Genomic DNA, 22,602 nt, shown 5'->3' on the forward strand with positions numbered 1-22,602 from the left:
GTTGAATTTTTACAGGATTTTAGTTAGAAAAATAGGCTAAATTATGTCAATGGGCAGACATTGTAGCTCAGGTTCCCAAATGGCAAATGCACATTTGATACTATACAACAGAAAAAGCAACAGTTCTTCGGCTCGAAACAGGAGGCTAGAAATACAGTGACTGACAACATCCCATATTGAAACTTTAGCCCCTTCTCTCTAACACTGCAGATATGTTTTGCATCAAAAATAGTCAAGGTGTTTTGTGGTTTTGAAGAGAAGCCTGTTACAACCTTGTACAAAAGAGAGGGAAAGGTGACAATGTTCAAACTATGCCACTTAGAGTACCAAAACATTCGAAAACAAAATACTGAATAACCAAAGCCAAGCTGAATTTAGAGTACAGTTGAACCATAAAAAGGAAGAACATAAGTTTGCATCCAAATAAACAAGTTACTTACCTCCGGTAATGCCTTTTCCGGTAGAGACATTAACCATAGATTCTTTACCTTCGAATATTCTCCAGGCATCAAACTGGATTGGGTAAATAAGTACCTCTGTGTACCTGTAGGTGGTGCCAACGGCTCTGCGTCAATGTCGTTCCTGCCAGATGTGATATGCGCGGTGCCTATATAGGCGCCACCCATGAGAGCTGATGTCTGTTTTTCATTACATATTCCGCGCCCACAGATGTGGAGCCACATCTGAAAGGTTGTGACCAATGTGTGTAAACTAAAAAGGACCTTCCGGAAGGAGTCCAGTCTGCGAAAAGGGGTGGAAGGAGGGTCGGTAAAGAATCTGGTTGGATAGAGCCTCCCCCAAAAAAGGCAAGTTACGCGTTCTTCTGGAAGAGATTTCTAACCGCAAATTTCTTACCTTAGAATAGACCACAGCAATAACCTCACCGGAGAAGGGACAGTTAACTGGCATAAATCAAAACGCCCTGCAGGAGCGAACGGATTAAAAAAACCTGCCACGACGGACCGGACTATCCAGTCTATAGTGCTTAGTGAACATTTGGAGTGATGCCCACATAGCCACCTGGTATATGTCAAGGACAGGCACCCTGAGTGCCAAGGCAGTAGTCACAGCCTTGGCTATGGTGGAATGAGCCCTCAGTCCTTCAGGAGGCTGCTTCTTTGCCAGTGTGTAGCACTTTTATGCAGAGCACAATCCATCAAGAGATGGCCCTCTTCTGCACCACCTTGCCTTTTGTTGGTCTAGTGAATCAAATGAAAAGTTGGTCTTACAGTCAATGTTCCGTAGTATGATCTATATAAAAACGAAGGCCTTTTTTTGATCCAAACAATGGAGCCTCTCCTCTCCCTTAAAAAAGTGAGGGTGGGCAAAGATTTTTGTAAGGGTGATTGTCTGACCAACATAGAAGGAGATCACAATGTTAGGCAGAAATAAGGCATGAGTTCAAAGAACCAGTTTGTACTGGTGAATGAAGTGGATCACTGAAATAATATCGAGGGACAAAATATCGACTTGCCAAAATATCGTGGACAAAATATCGACAGTCAAAATATCGAGTTTGTATCTACAAACAGGTAAGTACAAAAATATCGAGTACAAAATATCGTTAACAATAATATAGATGTAAAAAATATCGACTTTATTAAAAACAGTGTTAAATTAAATTAATATTAAATTTTAATTACTAAAATATACTTAAAACTACTTAAATTAAATTATAATAATTAAATAATAAATGAAAATAATAAAAATAATTTTTTACAATCTTATTTGTTGACCCTGAACCCTAACAATACCCCTTTACCCAAAAACCCAAAACTGACCCTGAACCCTAAAAATACCCCTTTACCCAAAAACCCAAAACTGACCCTGAACCCTAAAAATACCCCTTTACCCAAAAACTGAAAACTGACCCTGAACCCTAAAAATGCCCCTTTACCCAAAAACTGAAAACTGACCCTGAACCCCAAAAATACCCCTTTACCCTAAAACTGAAAACTGACCCTGAACCCTAAAAATGCTCCTTTACCCAAAATGTATCAATATTATTTAATTACCAATTAATTATTAATTAACAATAACAATAAAGTAAATATATTAGAACATTAGCTGTAATTATTTTAATAATTAATATTATTTTTTCCAAATTAATTACTTAAAAATAACACAAATTATATATATTAAAAATTTACTCTAATTAATGTAATTAACTAATTACAAATAATTAATTAACAATTAATTACTAATACAAAATATGTTCAAAATTATATTAATTAATTAACTAATTATTATTAATTAATTATCAATTAATTAAAAATATTAACATATATTAATTAATTAATTATTATTAAATTACTTCCCACCCTATTCCCCTATAAACCCACAACCCGCTACAGAATTACATTACGCAATTATTATAAAAACAAAATTCATTTAATAAAATATTTTATAACATTAATACACACTATTCACACATATTATTACATAAAAATACACTATAAAATATTATATATTATTAAAAATTCGATATTTTTGCTATCTATATTTTATACAGTCGATATTACTTCACTTACCTGAAAAACGATATTTTTGTAGTCGATATTATGTCCAGTCGATATTTTGTCCAGTCTATATTTAAAACTCGATATTATGTCCAGTCGATATTTTGGAGTCAATATTTTGTCTGTACACCAAATGAAGTATATAGTGGGTGAACAGAGAAGGCCTGAAACTCGCTCACCCTCTGGGCTGATGTAGGGGCCAACAAGAAGACTGTCTTAAGAGTCAGAAGCCTGAGAGGGCAGCTATGCATGGGTTCAAAGGAAGAACACATCGCAAAAGTTAAGACCAAATTCACGACCGCTGAGGCATAATGAAAGGGGAAGTTGGAAATATGTGCGTCAAACTTTTCAAAAACGAGCCACAACGGGTGGCAAACAGGGAAAGCTGAACCAGAAACCACCAAAAGGCCAAGACAACAGTGCCCAAAGTCAGGCCTTTCCAGGCCAACAACACAAGCATGTAATGTGTTGTAAAATAATACAAAAGAACAGAATGGCTGGGTTAACAGTTGCGCTTAGTTGCAAAAATCGTGATTTCAGTTCAATTAGTTAGAGCTCGAAGGATAAGGCGACATCCACTCAACATTCACCAGAAGGTGTGAAAAATCGAAACCATTAAGTAAGACATAGGGTATATCCTGAGCTCAAATTCCCAGTAAAAAGTTCATAGAGACAAGATGATCTTCACAGATTTCTTCTTTATTTCACCGGCATTTCCAGTGGATTGACGCCAATCCACTGGAAATATCGGTACGGGAAGCACTAAGACTATCGGCATACTGACACTGAACGGACTATTGGAACGGACTGTTGGAAGAAGATATAATATTCACGTCTGTTTTCCGAATAAGATTTGAAGGATTGGATATGTAACAGATTAAACCTCATGTTGATATGGTATTTCTGATAAATAGCCCCGAGGAAGTCCATGGTTGACTCCACACAGGACAAAACACGTGTTGTCGGCTAGATCTTTTTCTGTGAAGAGAAGAACAAATCGTTGAAATAAAGAAGAAATCTGTGAAGATCATCTTGTCTCTGAACTTTTTACTGGGAATTTGAGCTCAGGATATACCCTATGTCTTATGGAATGTGTTGTTGTTACCATGCCACAGTAGGAGGATGTCATCAATATATCACCGCCAGAATTATATTTAGCCAAAGAAAGGAGTGGTGGGTACCAACATGTGATTTTTTTTCGAGATTATGTGTTATCATCGTCTGAACACAAAGGCACAAACTTGTCCGAACAGCAGGCGTATAAAGAATTCTTAGATACCTGGCTATCAAAGAACCATTCACCACTTCTAAAGGAATATCGAAGACACTCCGCTGTTGCCACACAATCTCCAAGGATGAACATGGAGCGTGCGCACTTTCGGGTCAGGAACTTGCCGTCGTGGTATCAGCGGAAAAGCATAAAGGAGTCCCGAGTTCCATTCCAAGCAAAAGGTATCTCAAAGCTACACCCGCTTTGGAAACTGCCACACAGAAGAGCGGACATGGCACATTCTCAGCGGTCGCAAATAGATTGAGCCATGGTTCCCTCCATTCGAGGAAGAGACCTTGCACCACCTCCTGGCGTAGACGCTAATCGCATTCTGCAAGGTGCCAAAGGCTGAGTTTGTCTACCCTGGTGTTCAGGGATCCTGCCAGGTGCTGTACGACCATGAACATGTCATGATGCTCCAGCCACATCACAAGGTGCAGGGCCTCCTGGCATAGGGTCCACAACTCCACCCTACCCAACCCTGTTTGTTGCAGTACCATATGTAGGTGTTGTTGTCCATGAACATCTAAACCAGCCTCAATTTGTTGGATGGTAGGAAGACTTCCAACATGAGGTGGATACCTCACAGCTCAAACAGGTTGATGTGGAGGCAGGTTTCCACCAGACAACTAGTCCTCTGAACTGATTTAATAGGAGGGGATCATCATATCTACTGCTGCCACACTAAATAGAAACAGGAAAGAGAAGCGAGAGGAACTGACAATTTGAGGGAATTGAAAGTGATCTATGAAAGGCAGGAATTGGTCCAAGAATGGAGAAAGCTGTCAGAACAGGTACAAATGCTGGACACAGCTAAGGCTGAGTATGACTTACTTAGAACAAGACAGAAGTACTATATGGTGGGGCAACAAAGCCAGGAATCCTTTAGCTTTCAATCTACACTTTAGGGTGGTCAGAGAAATAATACAAATGTTTGGGGATCAGGCAGGGACTGAGCAGGGGATGGATTAGGCAAGGGTGGCATGAGTCTTTGCGTATTATGAGACTCTCTACTTTCTACAGAGCAGAGGGTGGGTCTCTGACCCAAATCAAAAGATAGCTTGAGGGGCGGCACCAACCTACCTTGACTGATGGCTGAGCAAGTGGAGTTACATTACCAACACATCAGGGTGGAAGAGGTCATATCAGTCATATTCTGAATTAAAATTAGCTAGTTGCCGGTCCTCACAAAATGTACTTCCACAGCATGGCCCTACCACTGAACAGGTTACACAACACTTTCTCTGACGTGGTCGGACAAGTTGCCAACTGCAGAGCCCGAATCCGCCACCTGGCGTGATGCACCAGAAGAATGCAGGAGGCCATCAGACCCAGAAGCCGCAGCGTCAACCTGACCGAGACTCGGGATAAAGGCTGAAAGATCGGAATCAGAGCCTGAATACCCGAACCCGCTGTTCAGGAGGATAAACCCGAAACTGCGCCGAGTCTAGAACCGCTTTGATGAAGAGGAGCCTCTGAGAGGGACACAGGTGTGTCTTCGGCACACTGATGGAGAACCCCAGCAAGTGCAGGAGGTCGGCCGTAGTTTGGAGGTGGCTGACGACTGTCTGGGGCGAGCCTGCCTTCAACAACCAGTCGTCTAGATAGGGGAAGACTGACACCCCTAATCTGCGCAGATGAGCTGCGACCACCGCCATCACTTTAGTGAACACCCGAGGGGCACTGGTAAGGCGGAAGGGGAGACGGTAAACTGAAAGTCCTCGTGGCCTACCGTGAACCGCAGGTAACGCCGGTGGGCCGGCAGGACGGGGATGTGGAAATAAGCGTCCTGCAAGTCCAACGCTACCATCCAGTCTCCAGGGTCTAGGGCAGCTAAGACCTGAGCCAGAGTCAGCATCTTGAACTTCTTCCGGAGGAAGCCGTTGACATTCCACAGGTCCAAGATAGGGCGTAGGCCCCCTTTGCCCTTCTTGGGAACCAGAAAGTAGTGGGAGTAACAACCACACCCTACTTCTGGCCCAGGAATGCGCTTGATGGCCCCCTTGGCCAAGAGGGCCGTAACCTCCTCTTGCAGAAGTTGCAAGTGATCCCGTGGCACTGCGGTGGCATGGCTGGAGGGGTCGCCTCGAAGGGGAGGAAGTAGCCCCTTCGGACGATTTGCAGCACCCACCTGTCCGATGTGATGTTGCGCCAGCCAGTGGAGGAGGTGATGGCGAACCCTGCCCCCACTGGCATTAAATGGGCCTGAAAGCTCGGACTAGGAAGGCTTTGAGGCGGATGCTGCAGGGGTGGATGTGGACTGGCCTCGCCGTTGTCCCCTGGCACCGCCACGGCGGTTACCACGTCCGCCGCCGCGCTGGATGTTAGTCTGCGGCCCGTGGCTGGCAGGACGTGTGGGGGTGCCACTTCCTTGGCCACGAAAAGAGCGAAAGGCAGCAGTTTGCTGGCGCAGGGCCGACAGGCCCAAGGACTTGGTCGTAGCCCTGGAGTCCTTAAAGCGCTCAAGCCTCAAGCTCTGCCTTGTCGCTAAAGAGGCGACGGCCATCAAACGGCATGTCCATAAGGGTGTTCTGGACATCAGCCGAAAAATTGGCGGACCTCAGTCAGGCATGGCGGCGAACACCACCGTCATTGCAATCGCCCTGCCCACCGTGCCTCATCTCGCCCCTCTGCAAGGGCTTGGGCGAGTTTAACCAGGGCCTCCTCCGGGCATTGTGGCAGCAGGTCCGCGACCGTGTCCCACAGATAGTGGGTATAACGGCCCAAAAGGCAAGTGGTGTTAACCGACCGCAACCCCAAACTAAGTGAGGAGAACATATTTTTCCCGTTCTGTTCATACCTTTTGGATTCCCGATCAGGGGGGAGTTGTCGGGAATGCGGTCTGGGAGTTAGTGGGGTGGGTGGAAAGGAAGCTAGGGTCGCCCGGTGGCGTCTGGCCACGTTCCTATCTACAGGGGGACCTGTAGTGGGCCTGGACCAAGTGTCCAAGCAGAACGTCAGTTATGGCCTCATTGAACGGCAGTAGAGGCTCCGAAGAGCTCAGTGAGGAGGTTAGTCCTCATGGCCGTGACGGGGAGCTCAAGAGCCAAGGCCTTGGCTGCCCTCTTGAACACCACACTGTAGGCAGCCCCCTCCTCCGTAGCCACGGTAGAAGGGGAGACAAGTCCAGTGTCGGGCGAAGTGTCCAAACCACTGGCCTCCCCTGGCTCACCTGCCCAGTCCTGAAAAGACTGGCACTCCCGTGCCAGAGGGTCCTCAGACCCCTCCCAATCCGCCTCGCCCTCCATCTCCTGGTACAAAGGATCAAATGATGGGGCCGGATCATAGAAGTATTGCACTTCTCTCGACATCGAATGCGGAGTCGATAGACGCCGTTCCGACGTCGGAACCGGATCGAGGGTAGGATCAGGGACGACTTCATCCGGGGACGGCGTCGGGGGCGACACCCTAGGAGTCGCCGTCAGTGGAGGGGTCGTTAGGTCGACCAGCGGCGACCCGGATCTGACTGATCCAGCGGGGCCCTGCAGCGTCGGGACCGAAGTCGCTGACAGCGCCGGGGCCGAAGCACCCGACGGCGCCGGGGCTGAAGCACACGGCCCGCTTGGGCTCTTACCTGAGGACTTGGAGCCCGACGAGTGCTGTCGATTCGCCAAGCTGTGATGACTCCGGCCCCGCAACTGGTCCCTCGACCTCCTCCTGGACCGGGACCTCGAATGGCGCGGGCCGACTGCCGAAGCTCGAGGTGCTTACGGGACCGCTCCCGCCAACTTTCAACGTCAAGGCCCGGCAGTTGGGGCACGACTTGTCAACGTGGTCGGCCCCTAAGCAATACAGACACTGGCGACGGGAGTCGGAAACCGACATCCGTCTTCTGCAGTCGGCACAGGGTTTGAACCCGGGCATCCCTACCGGCACCGGAGTCGTTCGACTCGAAAAACAGATCAAAAGGATCGAAAAAGTTTAGTCAAAAAATTACTAAAGGGTACCACTTTCTCCGGATCGGCGCTTGCTGGCGCGGAAAAAAGAAGAACTGACATCAGCACGCGAGTGCGGCGTCTAAGTACTCCGGCGACGTCATCCTGGCGCCAATGACGCTGGGGGCGGACCCGCAGACGACGCCTGCCGACGCGCAGGGGTACTGCTACGCAAAACTTTCCGGATCCAGACTGACGCCTGGGGATATTCTAAGGTAAGCAATCTAATACTAACCTGTTTCTTTCAGATAGATAAACCCTGTTCCAGCAGATTTATGTGAAAACGCTGCTCTTCTGGAAATCAGAGGCATCTAAAGTCTTCCTTGCAAGATGTTCTCCTTCCTTTCCCACCAGTTAAACTCTGCTGCAGCATTCTTGGCAGAGGAGTTGGAAACACTGCTTGCAAAGTCACCACTGCAGAGCCCTTATGTGCCAGCGTGACCAGGAGGATGAAGTAAGTCAAAGGACTGATCAAACGAAAGGGCCTTAAGGCCTGGGACTTAAGTCCCCATCGAAAACATTTGAATCATATCCGAATGTCCTGTATTCTCTGCAGAGAAGGGAAAGCTTTGAGCACAATGGTATTCAGTGCTGCACCGATAAAAAGGAGGCACTGTGAAAGGCTAGAGGTGCTGATCTCCATTCAATAGAAGTACTGCGAATTGGTAATGGGCAGCGCCTACAGCAATGTACAAATACTTTATATGGGACGGCAGGATCGGAAAGTTGAATGACTTGTCCAGCACGTCTAAAGATACGATTCACTCTTCCAACGCCAGCACCAATAAACCATGAGCCAGGGATATCAAGCAGCTGCAGACCGTCGTCCTTCTTGGGAACAAGGAGGTCCTAGATTAGCACCCCGTCCCAGTTCTTACTCTGCCATCCTTTCTACTACCCCTTTCTGCAACAGGATCTTTTGCTGCAGGTGCTTTTTAAAAATCTGAGAGGCACCGGGAAAACAGATGGATGGTTGCTGGACCGAAAGTATTGGGAGGGACCCTTTTCTACAATATGTAGTACACAGTGGGTCAAAAGTGAAGGTCTTCCATGCCTGTAGTGAATGGGACACTCTTTCTCTCACTGGCATGCTGTGCTCCTACCCAGGCAAACTACTACTGCATCCTGGTGGTACTGGGGAAGAGGAGGGTGGAAGTTGTTTGTCATGGTTCTTGACTTCCCATCTGTATTGCTGAACAAAGGGGTTCCCCTGTTGTTGCTTATCTGGTGTGGAGGCTTGTGGCTACTTTTGGAAACTCAAGGAAGGAGCTTGGTTTCGTGCAAAGAAAAAAAGTCCCAGGAGCAGACTGCATTCCTAATGAATGTGTTCTAGCACCAGCTGAAAATGCCTTTTACCTATGGCTTCCAAGCGTTTGGATTCCATATCAGGAGGCTGTGTTGGAAGTAAAGAAGCTCTGCACTACTAAGCTTTCCAGTGTGGGGTGAATAGTCAGGAAACATGGATCCCCTGGTGCGTATCTGTATCAGTGAATACAGCCTCTATTAACTGCAGGGCACAAGGATGGTTTCATCGAAGGCTCCTTCAAGGAGTCATAACGAATGGGAGCAATGTTTCTGAAGTGAACGGCACCACATGTAAGATATTCATGAGGATATTAGTCCTTTGCTTCACTGCATGAAGTTGTAGGTCAAGTACCTCAGCTGTTTTCTTGATGACCGAGTAAAAAGCAGATATCCCCGGTGGCGGTCCTGAGGAGGTGTAAATATTAATGCCTGGGATAGTGTCTAGCCCACTGGCCTCTATGAGGGCTAGTACTTCTGAAGGCAACCCAGTCCCTGTTGTTTCCCTCCTGGCACTGAATATCGGAATAAGCTCCCACAGTGTGGATTTTTACTGAGAAGGTAAAGGGGAGGCACCACTACCTGCTGCATCAACATGGATCGTGGCATCATATGCAGAGGTGGGCCAGGCTGGTACACATTGTAAGACATTGGTGTTGAACTCAGTGTAGAGTCACACCTGACAGGAGCCAATGTTTCCACTGAAGCTGGAGGGCATGGTCGTGGCCCAAAAGAAGGAGGTGGCACCAAATAGAAAACCTAAGGTACCAAAAGCTTCCCCGGAATAAGAATATATGGGCCCGCAACTGGTCCCATGGGGTGCAAGGATGCTCCAGAGGGGACAGCCGCTCTCCTAAACACATTTATCACAGCCCGTTAAAGATAACCCATTGATAACCAGAACTCTTCGTCTATTTCCTTGGATTTATGGTTAATACTGTGGGTGCTATCACTTAAGTGTATTGGGCTTGAGAATATCTAAAGCATTGACGATTAGAGAAACAATGCATACGATTTTCTAAATAAGTGAGTGTGAGAAGTTGGCCTGATATGCAGTGCTCACTATTCTAGTGATCACTATGTATCAGTCCAAACGACCCTTATTGATGATTGCTTGTAAGTCAACCGTAGACCAGCTATCCTAGTAGCATGGACAAGAGCAGTCTTTAGGCTAAACTCTAGAGGGCGTGTTAAGCCAGCTGTTATACCATCACATATACCCCTTGAACACCAAGTAAAAGGACACCACACAAGTTGTTATGAAAATAAAAGTATATTTATTTAGAACACAACAGCCCTGGACTCTTTATGAGGACAGGGCGCTAAGCACAATACAAAGCTCTTAGGAAAATACGCAAAGTTGCACAATTTACACAAATGCCCGAGGGGCACGAAAAACCATATACTACAAAAGTGGAATGCGAAATTACTAGCAGGTAAGTACTACGCTAATAGGCTTTGGGGTCGCTAGGACTTGACTACTGAACCTTCAGATTACTAGCAGGAGGCCTAGGGAGATCGGGTGCAGAGTGTGCACTCTCACACGGGATGCGGGACAAAGTCTATGGATGCTAGATTTCGTAAAGTTAGTGATATCAGACGAATCCGACTAGGTAGAGCTGAAACGAAAAAGGATCTGGACCCTTGGATTGCAAGACTATGCTGGAGCACCGAAATGCTGAGTTTACCTAGCCCAGGGGCTGCGGATGCATAGGTCTGGAAAGACGTCGGGAATCCTCGTTGCAGTCAATAGAGCCTGAAAGAAGAAGTTGCTGGCAGGCGACCAGTGAAGAGATTCGGAGGGATCCAAGCCTGGATCGAAGATGGAAGACACCTGTAAGCAGAGGGGACCAAGTTCTGAATCACTAGCCAGTGATTAGATGGGCACCAGGATGGCACCGGATGGAGTCACCTCGACCAGGTGAGTGGGCGACGCTGGGCTCTGCAGTCTCACGGACCAGGAGGCGTTGTCGGCGACCAGGATGGAGGTGCGAGCTGTCCCACGGTGATATCTGCTGTCGACGTCGCTGGACCCAGGATTGGGGCAACAAGTCTTGGCAAATGCAAGCCCATGCGGTGGACTTAAAATGGCATCTGGAGTGGACCAGGAGGGTCCGGGGTGCTCCTCTGTTGGAGGGGAGCAAGGGCCAGTCTGGAGCAACCAGACCAGCGTTGAAAATGTCGTCGTTCGTCGTCGGGAAGGCCACAAGCCAGCAGGCAAGTAGCCAGGCAACGCGGTGAGCAGCAAAGAGCAGAATTCCCACGCAGATCTCGTGGATGCTGGGGGGCTGGACTTCGGTGCTGGAGCTGCTCAGGGTTAGGGCTTCTCACACCCCAAAGCACTCACTCGAGGATCCCTCGGCGGTCGTGCTGGGCAAGCGTCGTGCAGTCCTGAAGATGGCCGGTCCCTCGAGGTCTCGTCACACCCACGGATCTCAGCTGAGCTGAAGATGTAGGTAGAGGTCAGAGGTGCCAGGGAAGCCGGTTCTCGTCGAGCTGGGCAGTCTTGATCCGGAGGAGAGACTTACAGCAGACCGCGATGCTTGGATGGTGCCTGCGAATGCAGGGTGACTACTCCTTAGTCACAAGGGAGAAATCTTGAGAAGAAGTCGAGAGTTCCTTTCGTAGAAAGTAGTTTCAGGATTCAAAGATGATCTAATTTGGAAGGGGGCCCGCTCCTATCTTTATACTAGGAAAAGGGGCTGGCACGCGACTAGGTCCTGCCCATGGGTGGGACCAGGAAGGGGGGTGATTACACCCCTCTCCCATGCCGGACTTTCCCCAGCTCAGGGGCTGGTGTGCCCCTGGAACTGGTTCTAGCCGGCAGATGCATAGTGAGCACCGGGGTGCCACTTGCAGTCACCTTCCTCTAAAGCCCTGCCTACCCAGGATACACAAAACCCTGTCTGGGATGGTGCTAGCACCGCCCCGGACAGGAAACCCTTTGTCCAAGCCTCCCTCGCTGGAAGGACTCCCAGCAGCAGGAGGTCAGACTTGTGTCTGTGGTGGCAGCATCCATTTTGTGATGCTGAGGCTCGAGTTAACTTTAACCGGGGTTCACAGTTACATACATGTCGTGTCCCTCTAGAAGGGTGGAATGCTAACCCCGTCGCCAGAATTGGCGAGGGGTTAGTATTCCAATTCGTATGACACCTTACTCGACATGTTTTGATAAAGCGATACCAGAGTTAGCATATAACCGCGAGGATTATAATGCACTTAAGAGTATATGGTATGCGTTATCATGGAACAGCTATTAGGACTTGGTTCCGCAAGCTGCAAATGGGCTCAGCTCATGCCAGAGCACCATCTCACAAGATTCCAAGCACTCTGCCTTCAGGATTGTCAAGGCCTGCCATAGGAGTGACTGATAGGAATACGGGTGTCCATTTTAGGGTTAGATATAGGTATACTATATGTAAAGCAAAGGGTGATTACACCACCTTGCCCCAGCTGTCGTGCAGCCAGTTGTGTCAGATTTAGATGGCCAGCCAGGGGTGGCATAATACATGCTGCAGCCCCTGGTAGGCCCTGGGTACACCTATGCCCTGAGTTACAGGGTCTGATAGGGTGGCCCAGTACCAATTGGTAAATGCACCTAAGGTACATAGAAACCATTTTAGAGAGAGAGCAGTAGGCCTGGGGCCCTGAATAGCAGGGTCCCAGGTCAACTAAGTCGAAAAACCAGCAAAACACCAGGCAAAAAGTTGGGGGTAACCATAGTCAGGTATCCACCTTCCTACAGTGAGGATTAGATTGATGGTGTTGGGGTATCTCTTTTTACTTCTTGTGCCACCTCTTCTCCTTTGAAGATGCGGTGGACAGGATCAACGTCGTTGGTGACCTGGACCATGGCCGTGACTGCCTCCATCCAGCACCCCAGATGAGCCTCTTCAGAATTAGCCATAGATAGTTTGGCCTTCAGTACCTTCATGGCCTTTGGGTGAATCTGCTTGTCGACGTCACACATTTTGTGTATGAACCCAAAGCACCAAAAAGTCGTTGTGTGAATCCATACTGGACATTTGGCGGTTGTATCAACAACAGGATTTGAAACCTCTTTGGAGGAGGCATGTCCCTATTTGCACTAGCTGAAAAACGTTGAGGTAAAAATATATTTACACAGCGTATGAGAGAACGAAGCTCCAGACACATCAAAAAGCAGAAAAACATAACTTGCGTCAGGGAGCCAAACCTGGTAATATATCACCCCAATTATATCATCAAGCCCCTGTGCTTGATGTCGTAATGGAACCTGCACCCTCTACTGGCACTAGAGAGTTATTGCAAAAGTTTCTTTATCAGAATGGAGCCTATAGACATTCTGGTAAAAGTAGCCATCATAAACATAAATTGTATGTTGTTTACCTTTCTTTAACGCACTCCGAATGGATTCTACATCTTGGAGAACTTATCCTACTGTGAAATATGTCTATCATAAACCATCGGTCACAACACAACAAAACTAGGTCAACGTTTTCCAAACCAAAGAGTGGGTTAGAGACAATAAATGAACAATAGTCGTTCTCTGTCTAATCACCATCTGTACTGAGGGACCAAGGAACAATCACCAAAAATAACTATACAACATTCATTAAACATATAGGCAAAAAGTATATCCATCCAAATTAAATGTATTTATCAACAAACTTACCTTCCACTAGCATCTTCTGTTTTAATACCTGCTAGATACTCCAAACGACCTAAATGATCATCTGTGGCAGATGAAGGGCTCTCCTTGTCTTCTCCCAGCAGAGGCAGGGCAGCACTTGAAGTGCTATTATCTTCTGAGGATGAAGAAGAGCTGTGGGATCGTAAAGGAACCTGCAAGCTCAGAGGCTGATTCTTCTTCTCGTTTTCTATACCTGCAGACCGCAAGTCCCATTCTTTTCTTTTTGTGCCATTCAGCTTACCTAAAAGAAAAAATCAGCATGCCTACAGTTTGCCATCTGTACCAGGAAGTTGATTTATCAGAGTACAAAATGACTCCAGAGCTTTCTTACATTTATTGAACTCAGCAAAAGAACTTAGATTTAAAAGAGCGAAGCACTGTAAACTGGAATTACAGGTAGAAAAGAATTTCCTCACTAATGCGATCATTTTATCCACTTATGAGGTTAGACCCCTCGATATAAATATTTGGAAAAAAAATTACTCTATTCCCATTTTTGAACCAAGTTTGCATCTGACATAATTGCCGATTAGCTTTACCATCCCAAAAGACACCTCATGTCTTTTTCTAGTGTGTAAAACTCAACTAGGCCTTCTGTAGACATTTCACTAGCTGCAAATGTAACAAGAGAGAGTGAGAGATGGGATTTTTCATGCAGATTTCAAAATATGTATGTACAAAATGAAGAAGTTACTTACCTTCGGTAAAGCCTTATCTGGTAGAGACTACCTAGCTGCAGATTTCTTACCTTAAAATAATTCTCAGATGTCAGACTAGATTCGGAAAATTTGAGCAGGACCTCCGAGCACCATTGGGTGACAAAGTTAGGCTATGCATCAGCATCCACACCAGAAGTGACATGCGCAGTATTTACCTAAGCAACACTCCAGCGTGCAGACATCAGTTACTTTTCAGGAACTTTGCATGCCAGAACGCGAAGCCACAAAGGTTGCTGATGTAACCCTACATGATGAAAACCATTTGCAGAGAGGAAGAGCGGGCTGGTATGGAATCTCCGGCTAGGTAGCTTAGATATCGCCTTATCTGGTAAAGACTCAAAGGGCCAGATGTAGGTGGCCCAATACCGGTCGGTAACTGCCGAAATTACCGAATTTCGGCCGTTACCAACCGGTATTGGGCATTCGGGATATAGGTGGCCTAAATTGCAAATTCGGTAATTTACTGATTCGGTATTTTAAGGAATCAGTAAATTACTGATTCCTTAAAATACCGAATCTGTAAATTACCGAATTTGCAATGTAGGGAGCACTCAAATGAGTGCTTTTCCCATTTTAGGATTCGTTATTTACCACCAACTATAAGTTGGTGATAAATTAGGAATACCTTTGAAAATGCAAATCTGTGCATTTTCAACTGTGGCATGTAGCAGACATACATGCCCTTCAGATAAAAAAGTGTCTTTAGTCGCCTTGGAAACTCCAGCATACAGAAGTGCTTACATTGTGTGTTCTCAGCGGAGGTGAATAGCGCTAACAAAGGTTCTCCCCAATCTCTAAAGAGACCTTGCACCACCTCCGGATGGAGCTGCCGTTCGTGTTCCGCTAGTTTGTCTGGTCTGGCGTTCAGAGAGCATGACAAATGTTGAACCACCACAGAAATGCCCTGACGTTGCAGCCATGTTCAGAGATGCAGGGCCCCTTGACATAGGGTCCAAGACCCCACTCAGCTTGCTGCAATACTACCTGGTGGTTGTGTGGTCCGTGAACACTTGAACAAGCCTCCCCTTGATGAGAGGAAGAAACACTTTTAATGCAAGTTGAATAGCTCACAATTTCAGCAAAGTAGTGCAGAGCTGAAACTCTGGAGGAGATCAGAGTCCTCTGATCTACACCTCTCCCAGGTGGCAGCCTCAGCCCAGGAATGATGCATGTATCACTACAGTCAGCTCTGGTTGGGGAGGGGAGAGGGGTTGGTCGCTGACCAAATCACGGTCTGTTAACTATCACTCTGATACCTCCAATATCTGAACCAGGTCGGAGACATTCCCCTGCGTCTACTGGGACTTCAGAGCCTGCATATGCCAGCGGGCATGAGTTACCAGCAGAATGCAGGCCATGAGACCCAGCAGCAGGAGAGTCAGTCTCACTAAACTCCAGGATATAGGCTAATGCATCAGAATCATTGCTCAAATATCCTGGATTCACCATTCTGCCAGATATGCCTGAAATTGCACTGTATCCAGAACAGCTCCAATGAAAGGAAGAATCTGAGAGGTAGTCAGGTGTGAGTTTGGCACATTTATAGTGAACAAACAAAAAACACACAAGGGATGCCAAGGGTCTAATAGGAGCTCTAGATATCTATACACTCAAAAAGTAGTGTGTAGAGAGGTAATCAATGTGTTATAAGAGAGAAGAGTGTTGAGAAAAGGAAATATATACCATCAGCCCACCCATTGGTGGAGTCTCGTCATCTGGGTTTTTTGTATAAACTGGTATCAACTAGATGCCTCACTGAATGTATAGTGAGGGGTTCTAATATAGGATCCACCAGTGAGAAAAAGCCAACAGGATATGTTGGTAATGCTGGAGGGTAAAAGGTTGCAGTGCTCAAAAAGTGTGTGAAAAGAAGTGAAAAAGTGATAATTAAGATTGCCTGTTATGATGCCAGAAGTAAGACTTTATTAGGGGGGCTCATAACAGCAAGATTAAAAGCAGAGTGACGATAGTGTGATAACAAATACTACTATCGGTAGATGAAACTATATGGTCGACATGTTTCAGCCTAAGCAGCTTTCTTCAGGACCCATAAATGTAACACTACTGCAACAGTGAAAAGTAAATAAATTGAAACCATGCATAAATCAGAACGTACCGTAAGTAGAATACTAAATGGTAGTATAAAGTCATGGTTGGAAATAAATCTCTCCTGTAACACAAGGAAGATGCATCGAAAACGATAAAGTAAATATCAAAAACAACAATACAAGAATGTATGTGTAAACGTTTAAAAACGTGGCAATCAATGTTCTTTCAGCATTTTGCAAAAATGTATTAATTCACCCTTAAGGTTGTAGGGAGGAAGCCTCACCTCGCCTGGCACTCGCTCAGGTTTTTAAGAGGCCCCGCTCTAAGAAAATGGGGAGGAAAAATTATTTATAGTATAATGACAGACCGTGTGCGTATGTCATAATTCCTTTAAATTCTACCAATTCTTGGTGATCACTCTGGTGTAGGTAGGGGAGATGGCAACTTCTAACAGCCTAGACGTTCAATGGTCTCCTATAGGTAAATGGGACCCTAAAGGTGATGTTATGACGTTTAGAAACACAATAATATCCTTATTTTAAAAAATCTGAAGCAATGATTTTATGCATCCATTGCATTTCTCCGTTTTAAATCTGCATCAACAAACACAGGATGCTATTCATTTCAAAGTGAGACAAATACTCCCCAATGGCAAAGTATTGAGATAGCTCCCCGGGCGATTATAAGTTAGGTGGGCTAGATTTAAAGGAGGTAAAGTAAATCTCACTGACGGAGACTGACTTGCAAAAAAACCAATGTACCGCCAATAATGATCCATAGCCTTAATAAATGAACAAGGAAGCTGCCTCGTTTGGAAACAAAAGGGGAATGTCTCGCTCGAAAAAGCCGCCGCCCACCTGTCCGTCGATGCCTCAGGCTACCATCTGAGCCGAGGGGAAGGTGACGGGCAGTATGGCCCGGCCAGCTAAATACGGTGTATGCGGACCAGAAAGGAAACAATTCCTCTCGTCAGATGATTGGTCAGTAGTTGGAACCGGAAGCGGTTATGCGTGAGGACTGGAACCGGAAACATTTGGTTCTGAAAGTTGTGCGAACTAGCATTAGCTTTCCTGGGTTCTCTCCATTGGTTGACTGTCTTTGCATATCCTGCTTATGAGAGCCCAATCCAGTGTCTCTTAAAAAAGGCTAAATGGACTAGTGTTATTCCTCCTGGGCTCTCTCCATTGATTGGCTGTCTTACTAGAGAACACCCAATCTCGTGTCTCTTGTTCCTCATCCTGCTAGGATGGAAACCGGCGTGGAACGACAAGGAGACAGCGAAGGGGACTTTTAGTTGTTTCATAATAATTTCATAGTAATGGCGCCATAACTGTTGTGCGATTGGCTGATTGGCTCAGTGATAAATTGGAAGGACCGGAAATGAAACTAGTAAGTTCAAAAAATCTATATGGACTAGTATAAACGTTTCACGCGCTCTCTCCATTGAATGGCTGCCAGTTCACGACAAACTAGAGAGCGCCCCGACTTGTACAAGTAAAATTTAAGATAAACGTCGGCGCTGACTAGGAAGAGGACAGCGAAGAGCACTTTGGGCTGTCAGATAATCATAGCGCCAAAAATGATAATCGTAACGTCAAACCTGCCTTGCGGTTGGCTGATAAAGGTCGAAACAGAGGGCAGAAAACTACTAAGAGGAATATTAGTTCTTATCAATGTGTCAAAAACACGTGTCAAAAAAAGGGGCTATGTGATGTCAAAAGAGTACATCTACAATAAAAACACTTAAATCACTAATATAATGCAATGCATAGAATCACATCGGGTAATTCGTGACGTTGTCTGACTCTGTAACACCCGCAATAGCTATGCATTAGTGATTGGAAATTGGGCGCCCTGGTGGCAACTAAAGCATGCAGCAGCCAGACCAAACAGGAGGCCTAGATGCATTTCAAAGGGAGCCAAGGATGGCAGCAAATCCATGTAGACAATGCCACAAGGATACAGAAAATGCTTGTGGTTTGTTAATGTCGCAGTATGCTTAAGTTGTGGACTCAAGTGCACATATAGTAGAATACTACAAATTGTTGTCATCGATAGAGCTGCACTAAGAGTGTAGTGATATTCAGCTGAAGCTATGCTCAGATCGATCGTCAATGACAATAGAAAAAGCACTTTGAAAGACCAGATGGCGATTTTATTGTGGATCTCAGAGAGTAATGATGACTATTAAATCTGAATCCACAGAATTTCGTCATTCAGCCCTGCTGTGTCACACTTCAGTTTAAAAATCAATTTTTGTTCCTTAATAAACAGATATCGGGATATGTCACTGACATGTTTGGGAATGAACGGTTGTTCAAGGACTAACCATTTCATATCTTCGGCGGTGTGTCTCATTGTTAGAAAATGATTGGTCAGTCGTGTGGCCTGTTTGTTGCGTCTGATAGTACTTTTGTGCTCTTGGATTCTAAGCTTCACTTTCCTTGACGTCATGCCAATGTAGCGGAGGGAGCAAGGGCATGTTATGAAATAGATCACCCTCTCACTATTACAGTTTGTATGTCGTTTTAGCACCCAAGGGCGTGTTGTGCCAATATCAACTGTAAAGGTCTTCTCAGTCTGTGGGCACACCGAACAAGTTCCACAAGGATGGTGGCCCTGAACAGGCGAAATGTTCCACAATGTAGTGGCATGTTCTGGAGGAGAAGACCGAGGTCTAGTGTGTACTAAATCATCTCGTAAATTAGGGCTTCTCTTAAAGGAAAAAAGTGGAGGTGGAATTTTCACACCAGCAGTATTGAGACTACGCCAGTTCTTTCGGATGATTTTCTGTACCTGCGTAGAAGCTGTACTAAAGGTGGTGACAAAAGTCAGCTGTTCCAGGGGAGGTTTAACAACTGGTGGAGCTAGTAAGGCCTCTCAATGGTTATTGGAGGCCCTCTTGCGTGCTTTTCTTACCAAGGCTCCAGGGTATAGTTGTTGCTTCGGTTTGGTAGCAAGATCTCTAGAGCTATCTCAATACTTTGCCATTGGGGAGTATTAGTCTCACTTTGAAATGAATAGCATCCTGTGTTTGTTTATGCAGAGTTAAAACGGCGAAATGCAATGGAGGCATAAAATCATTGCTTCTGATTTTTTAAAATAAGGATATTATTGTGTTTCTAAACGTCATAACAACATCACCTTTAGGGTCCCATTTACCTATAGGAGACCATTGAACGTCTAGGCTGTTAGAAGTTGCCATCTCCCCTACCTACAACAGAGCGATCACCAAGAATTGGTAGAATTTAAAGGAATTGTGACATACGCACACCGTCTGTCATTATACTATAAATAATTTTTCCTCCCCATTTTCTTAGAGCGGGGCCTCTTAAAAACCTGAGCGAGTGCCAGGCGAGGTGAGGCTTCCTCCCTACAACCTAATGGGTGAGTTAATTCATTTTTGCAAAATGCTGAAAGAACATTGATTGCCACGTTATTAAACGTTTACACATACATTCTTGTATTGTTGTTTTTGATATTTACTTTATCGTTTTTGATGTATCTTCCTTGTGTTACAGGAGAGATTTTTTTCCAACCATGACGTTATACTACCATTTAGTATTCTACTTACGGTAGGTTCTGATTTATGCATGGTTTCAATTTATTTACTTTTCACTGTTGCAGTAGTGTTACATTTATGGGTCCTGAAGAAAGCCGCTTAGGCTGAAACATGTCGACCATATAGTTTCATCTACCAATAGTAGTATTTGTTAATACACTATCGTCACTCTGCTTTTAATCTTGCCGTTATGAGCCCCCCTAATAAAGTCTTACTTCTGGCATCATAACAGGCAATCTTAATTATCACTTTTTCACTTCTTTTCACACACTTTTTGAGCACTGCAACCTTTTACCCTCCAGCATTACCAACATATCCTGTTGGCTTTCTCTCACTGGTGGATCCTATACTAGAACCCCTCACTATACATTCAGTGAGGCATCTAGTTGATACCAGTTTATACAAAAAACCCAGATGACGAGACTCCGCCAATGGGTGGGCTGATGGTATATATTTCCTTTTCTCAACACTCTTCTCTCTTATAACACATTGATTACCTCTCTACACACTACTTTTTGAGTGTATAGATATCTAGAGCTCCACTTAGACCCTTGGCATCCCTTGTGTGTTTTTTGCTAGTTAGTTTGGGGTTAATAGGATGCAAGCAGGTCTTTAAAAGGTTTCCCCTTAGACCCTTCTTTACGGTTAGTTTTTTGTACATTTATAGTGAACCCAGCAAATGTGGGGGGTCTGCAGACGTCTGCATGTGTGAGATGACTCCCTGGGGTGAGCCTGCTTTCAACACCAGCCATCGAGGGAGGGAAAGACTGGAAACCCTGAGGTGTGCTACAACCACTATCATCACCTTGGTAAACACCTGCAGGGCGCTGGTAAGGCCAAAAGTGAGCAGAGTGAACTAATAATGATTGTGGCCAAGGTGACCGCAGGTACTGCCTGTGGACAGGCAAGACAGGAATATGGAAATAGGCATCCTGCAAGTCCAGTGCAACCATCCAGTCTCCAGGGTGCAGGGCAGACAACCTGAGCTACCATGAGCATCTTGAATTTCTTCTTTTCCAGTAAGAAATGGAGTGGCCTCAGGTCTAAAAAAGGGCAGAGGCCACCATTCTTCTTGGGCACCAGAAAGTAGCTACCATGGCCCATTTCGGATGCCGGCACTCTCTTGATGACTCCTTAGGCAAAAAGAGCCTGTACTTCCTGACGGAGCATGGAGAGGTGGTCTTCCTTCAGCCTGACTGAAGATGGTGGCATGGGTGGCAGGGTTTCTAGAAAAGGAATGGAGTAACCCAGCAGAATGATCTGAAGTACCTACATGTACAATGTTAGGAACTTTCCAGTGGGGCAGGTGATGGGAGATCCTGTCACCAACTAGGTGCCTGTGATGGTGCAAGGGTAATGTAAAAATATTTGGAGGCTGTGGCTGCTGGTTTGGGGGGAGGGTTTGTCGGACTAGGTCGACCTCTGACTGGTGGTCCCACAAGGCTTGTGGGAACCATGTCCGCTGCCATGTAAGGACAAACAACAAAAGACCCTGTCCGACGGACGTCAACTTGTGTCAGTTACTGAAGAAATAGAACAGTCTGTGTGTACTGATAACTATTACGATCCCCTGCAGTTTATGAGGGGACAATTCACTGCACTGCGCCCAAAAGTTTCCAAGTTCACGTTAAAAAAAGGCCCATCTTCCTTGACAGATACACAGAACAACAAGTACAAGCTATCCGACACATCTAGGTCAATATCAGGGATCCACACCATCAGCGTTGGACCAAATTCTACTTAGAAAAAATGTGCGAGAAACGAATGACACCTCACGGAAACACCACCAACGGGGTAACTGGTATGTAATTTCCAGACAAGCCCCTGCCTCATCATCGGTAGTCACTCGATTCTCAAAGAAAGAAGGAAAGTGTCCAAAACAAACAAACAAAAACGTGTAACAAACAGTGGAAAGCAGAAAACATCTGCTAGTGACAAACACACAACATAAATAAGTGCATAAAACACAGCATCCAGTTCCCTTAACCAACTTTATTCGTAGGGAAATGAGTGTATGCTGTAAAGATAAAAAGGCTGGTAGCTATTCATGCATACCATTACCTATTGCCAATGCCGACATGTTTCACTGCCACAACAATTTTGGCAGATTCATCAGGGCTGCACTATATGCTGGCACTCGACTCTTGGACATTTGTTCTGTGTTAACCAGAGACAGCCTGGTTGCTCATACCGGCCACCTAGGGGTTGAAAGGGATGCAGGAGTACTCCAACTGTGAGTCCTCGCCTTCACTTAGCCTTTAGCATTCGTGAACCCTCGTCATGAGCGCTTCGTCTCCTTCACCATGTAAGGACTGAGGAGGCTGTTTGTGGTGGCTCGGTGGGAATGGACACGGTTGGGATCCTTCGCTCGTAGCCACAGAAGGTGCGAAAGGCGGTATGGGGTAGACATGGGGCCTTGGAGAGGTCCAAGGACCTGGCAGTGGCTGGGCTGTCCTTAAATGGCTTAAGTGCTGAATCTGCTTTGCCTCCAAAGAGATGGGTGCCATTAAAGGGCATGTCTATAAGGGATGCCTGGACATCTCAGCCAGGCATGGCCTGCGAGTGCCACTGAAG

At 45.8% G+C, this 22,602-nt stretch overlaps 1 protein-coding gene across 15 annotated transcripts in view; it reads right to left on the reverse strand.

Moving 5' to 3' along the window:
* The window catches only part of BLTP1 (bridge-like lipid transfer protein family member 1), a 1,831,302-nt gene that overhangs the window by 1,416,816 nt on the left and 391,884 nt on the right, over positions 1–22,602 (reverse strand). For all 15 annotated transcript variants that reach the window (XM_086962202.1, XM_086962209.1, XM_086962198.1 and 12 more), the window contains one exon: positions 13,681–13,939. In XM_086962202.1, the coding sequence (XP_086818328.1) occupies positions 13,681–13,939 (259 nt within the window). The remainder of the gene's footprint in view (positions 1–13,680; positions 13,940–22,602) is intronic.

The sequence above is a fragment of the Lissotriton vulgaris genome, chromosome 3_1 (genome assembly GCF_964263255.1).
Source record: "Lissotriton vulgaris chromosome 3_1, aLisVul1.2, whole genome shotgun sequence".
NCBI classification, from domain to species: domain Eukaryota; kingdom Metazoa; phylum Chordata; class Amphibia; order Caudata; family Salamandridae; genus Lissotriton; species Lissotriton vulgaris.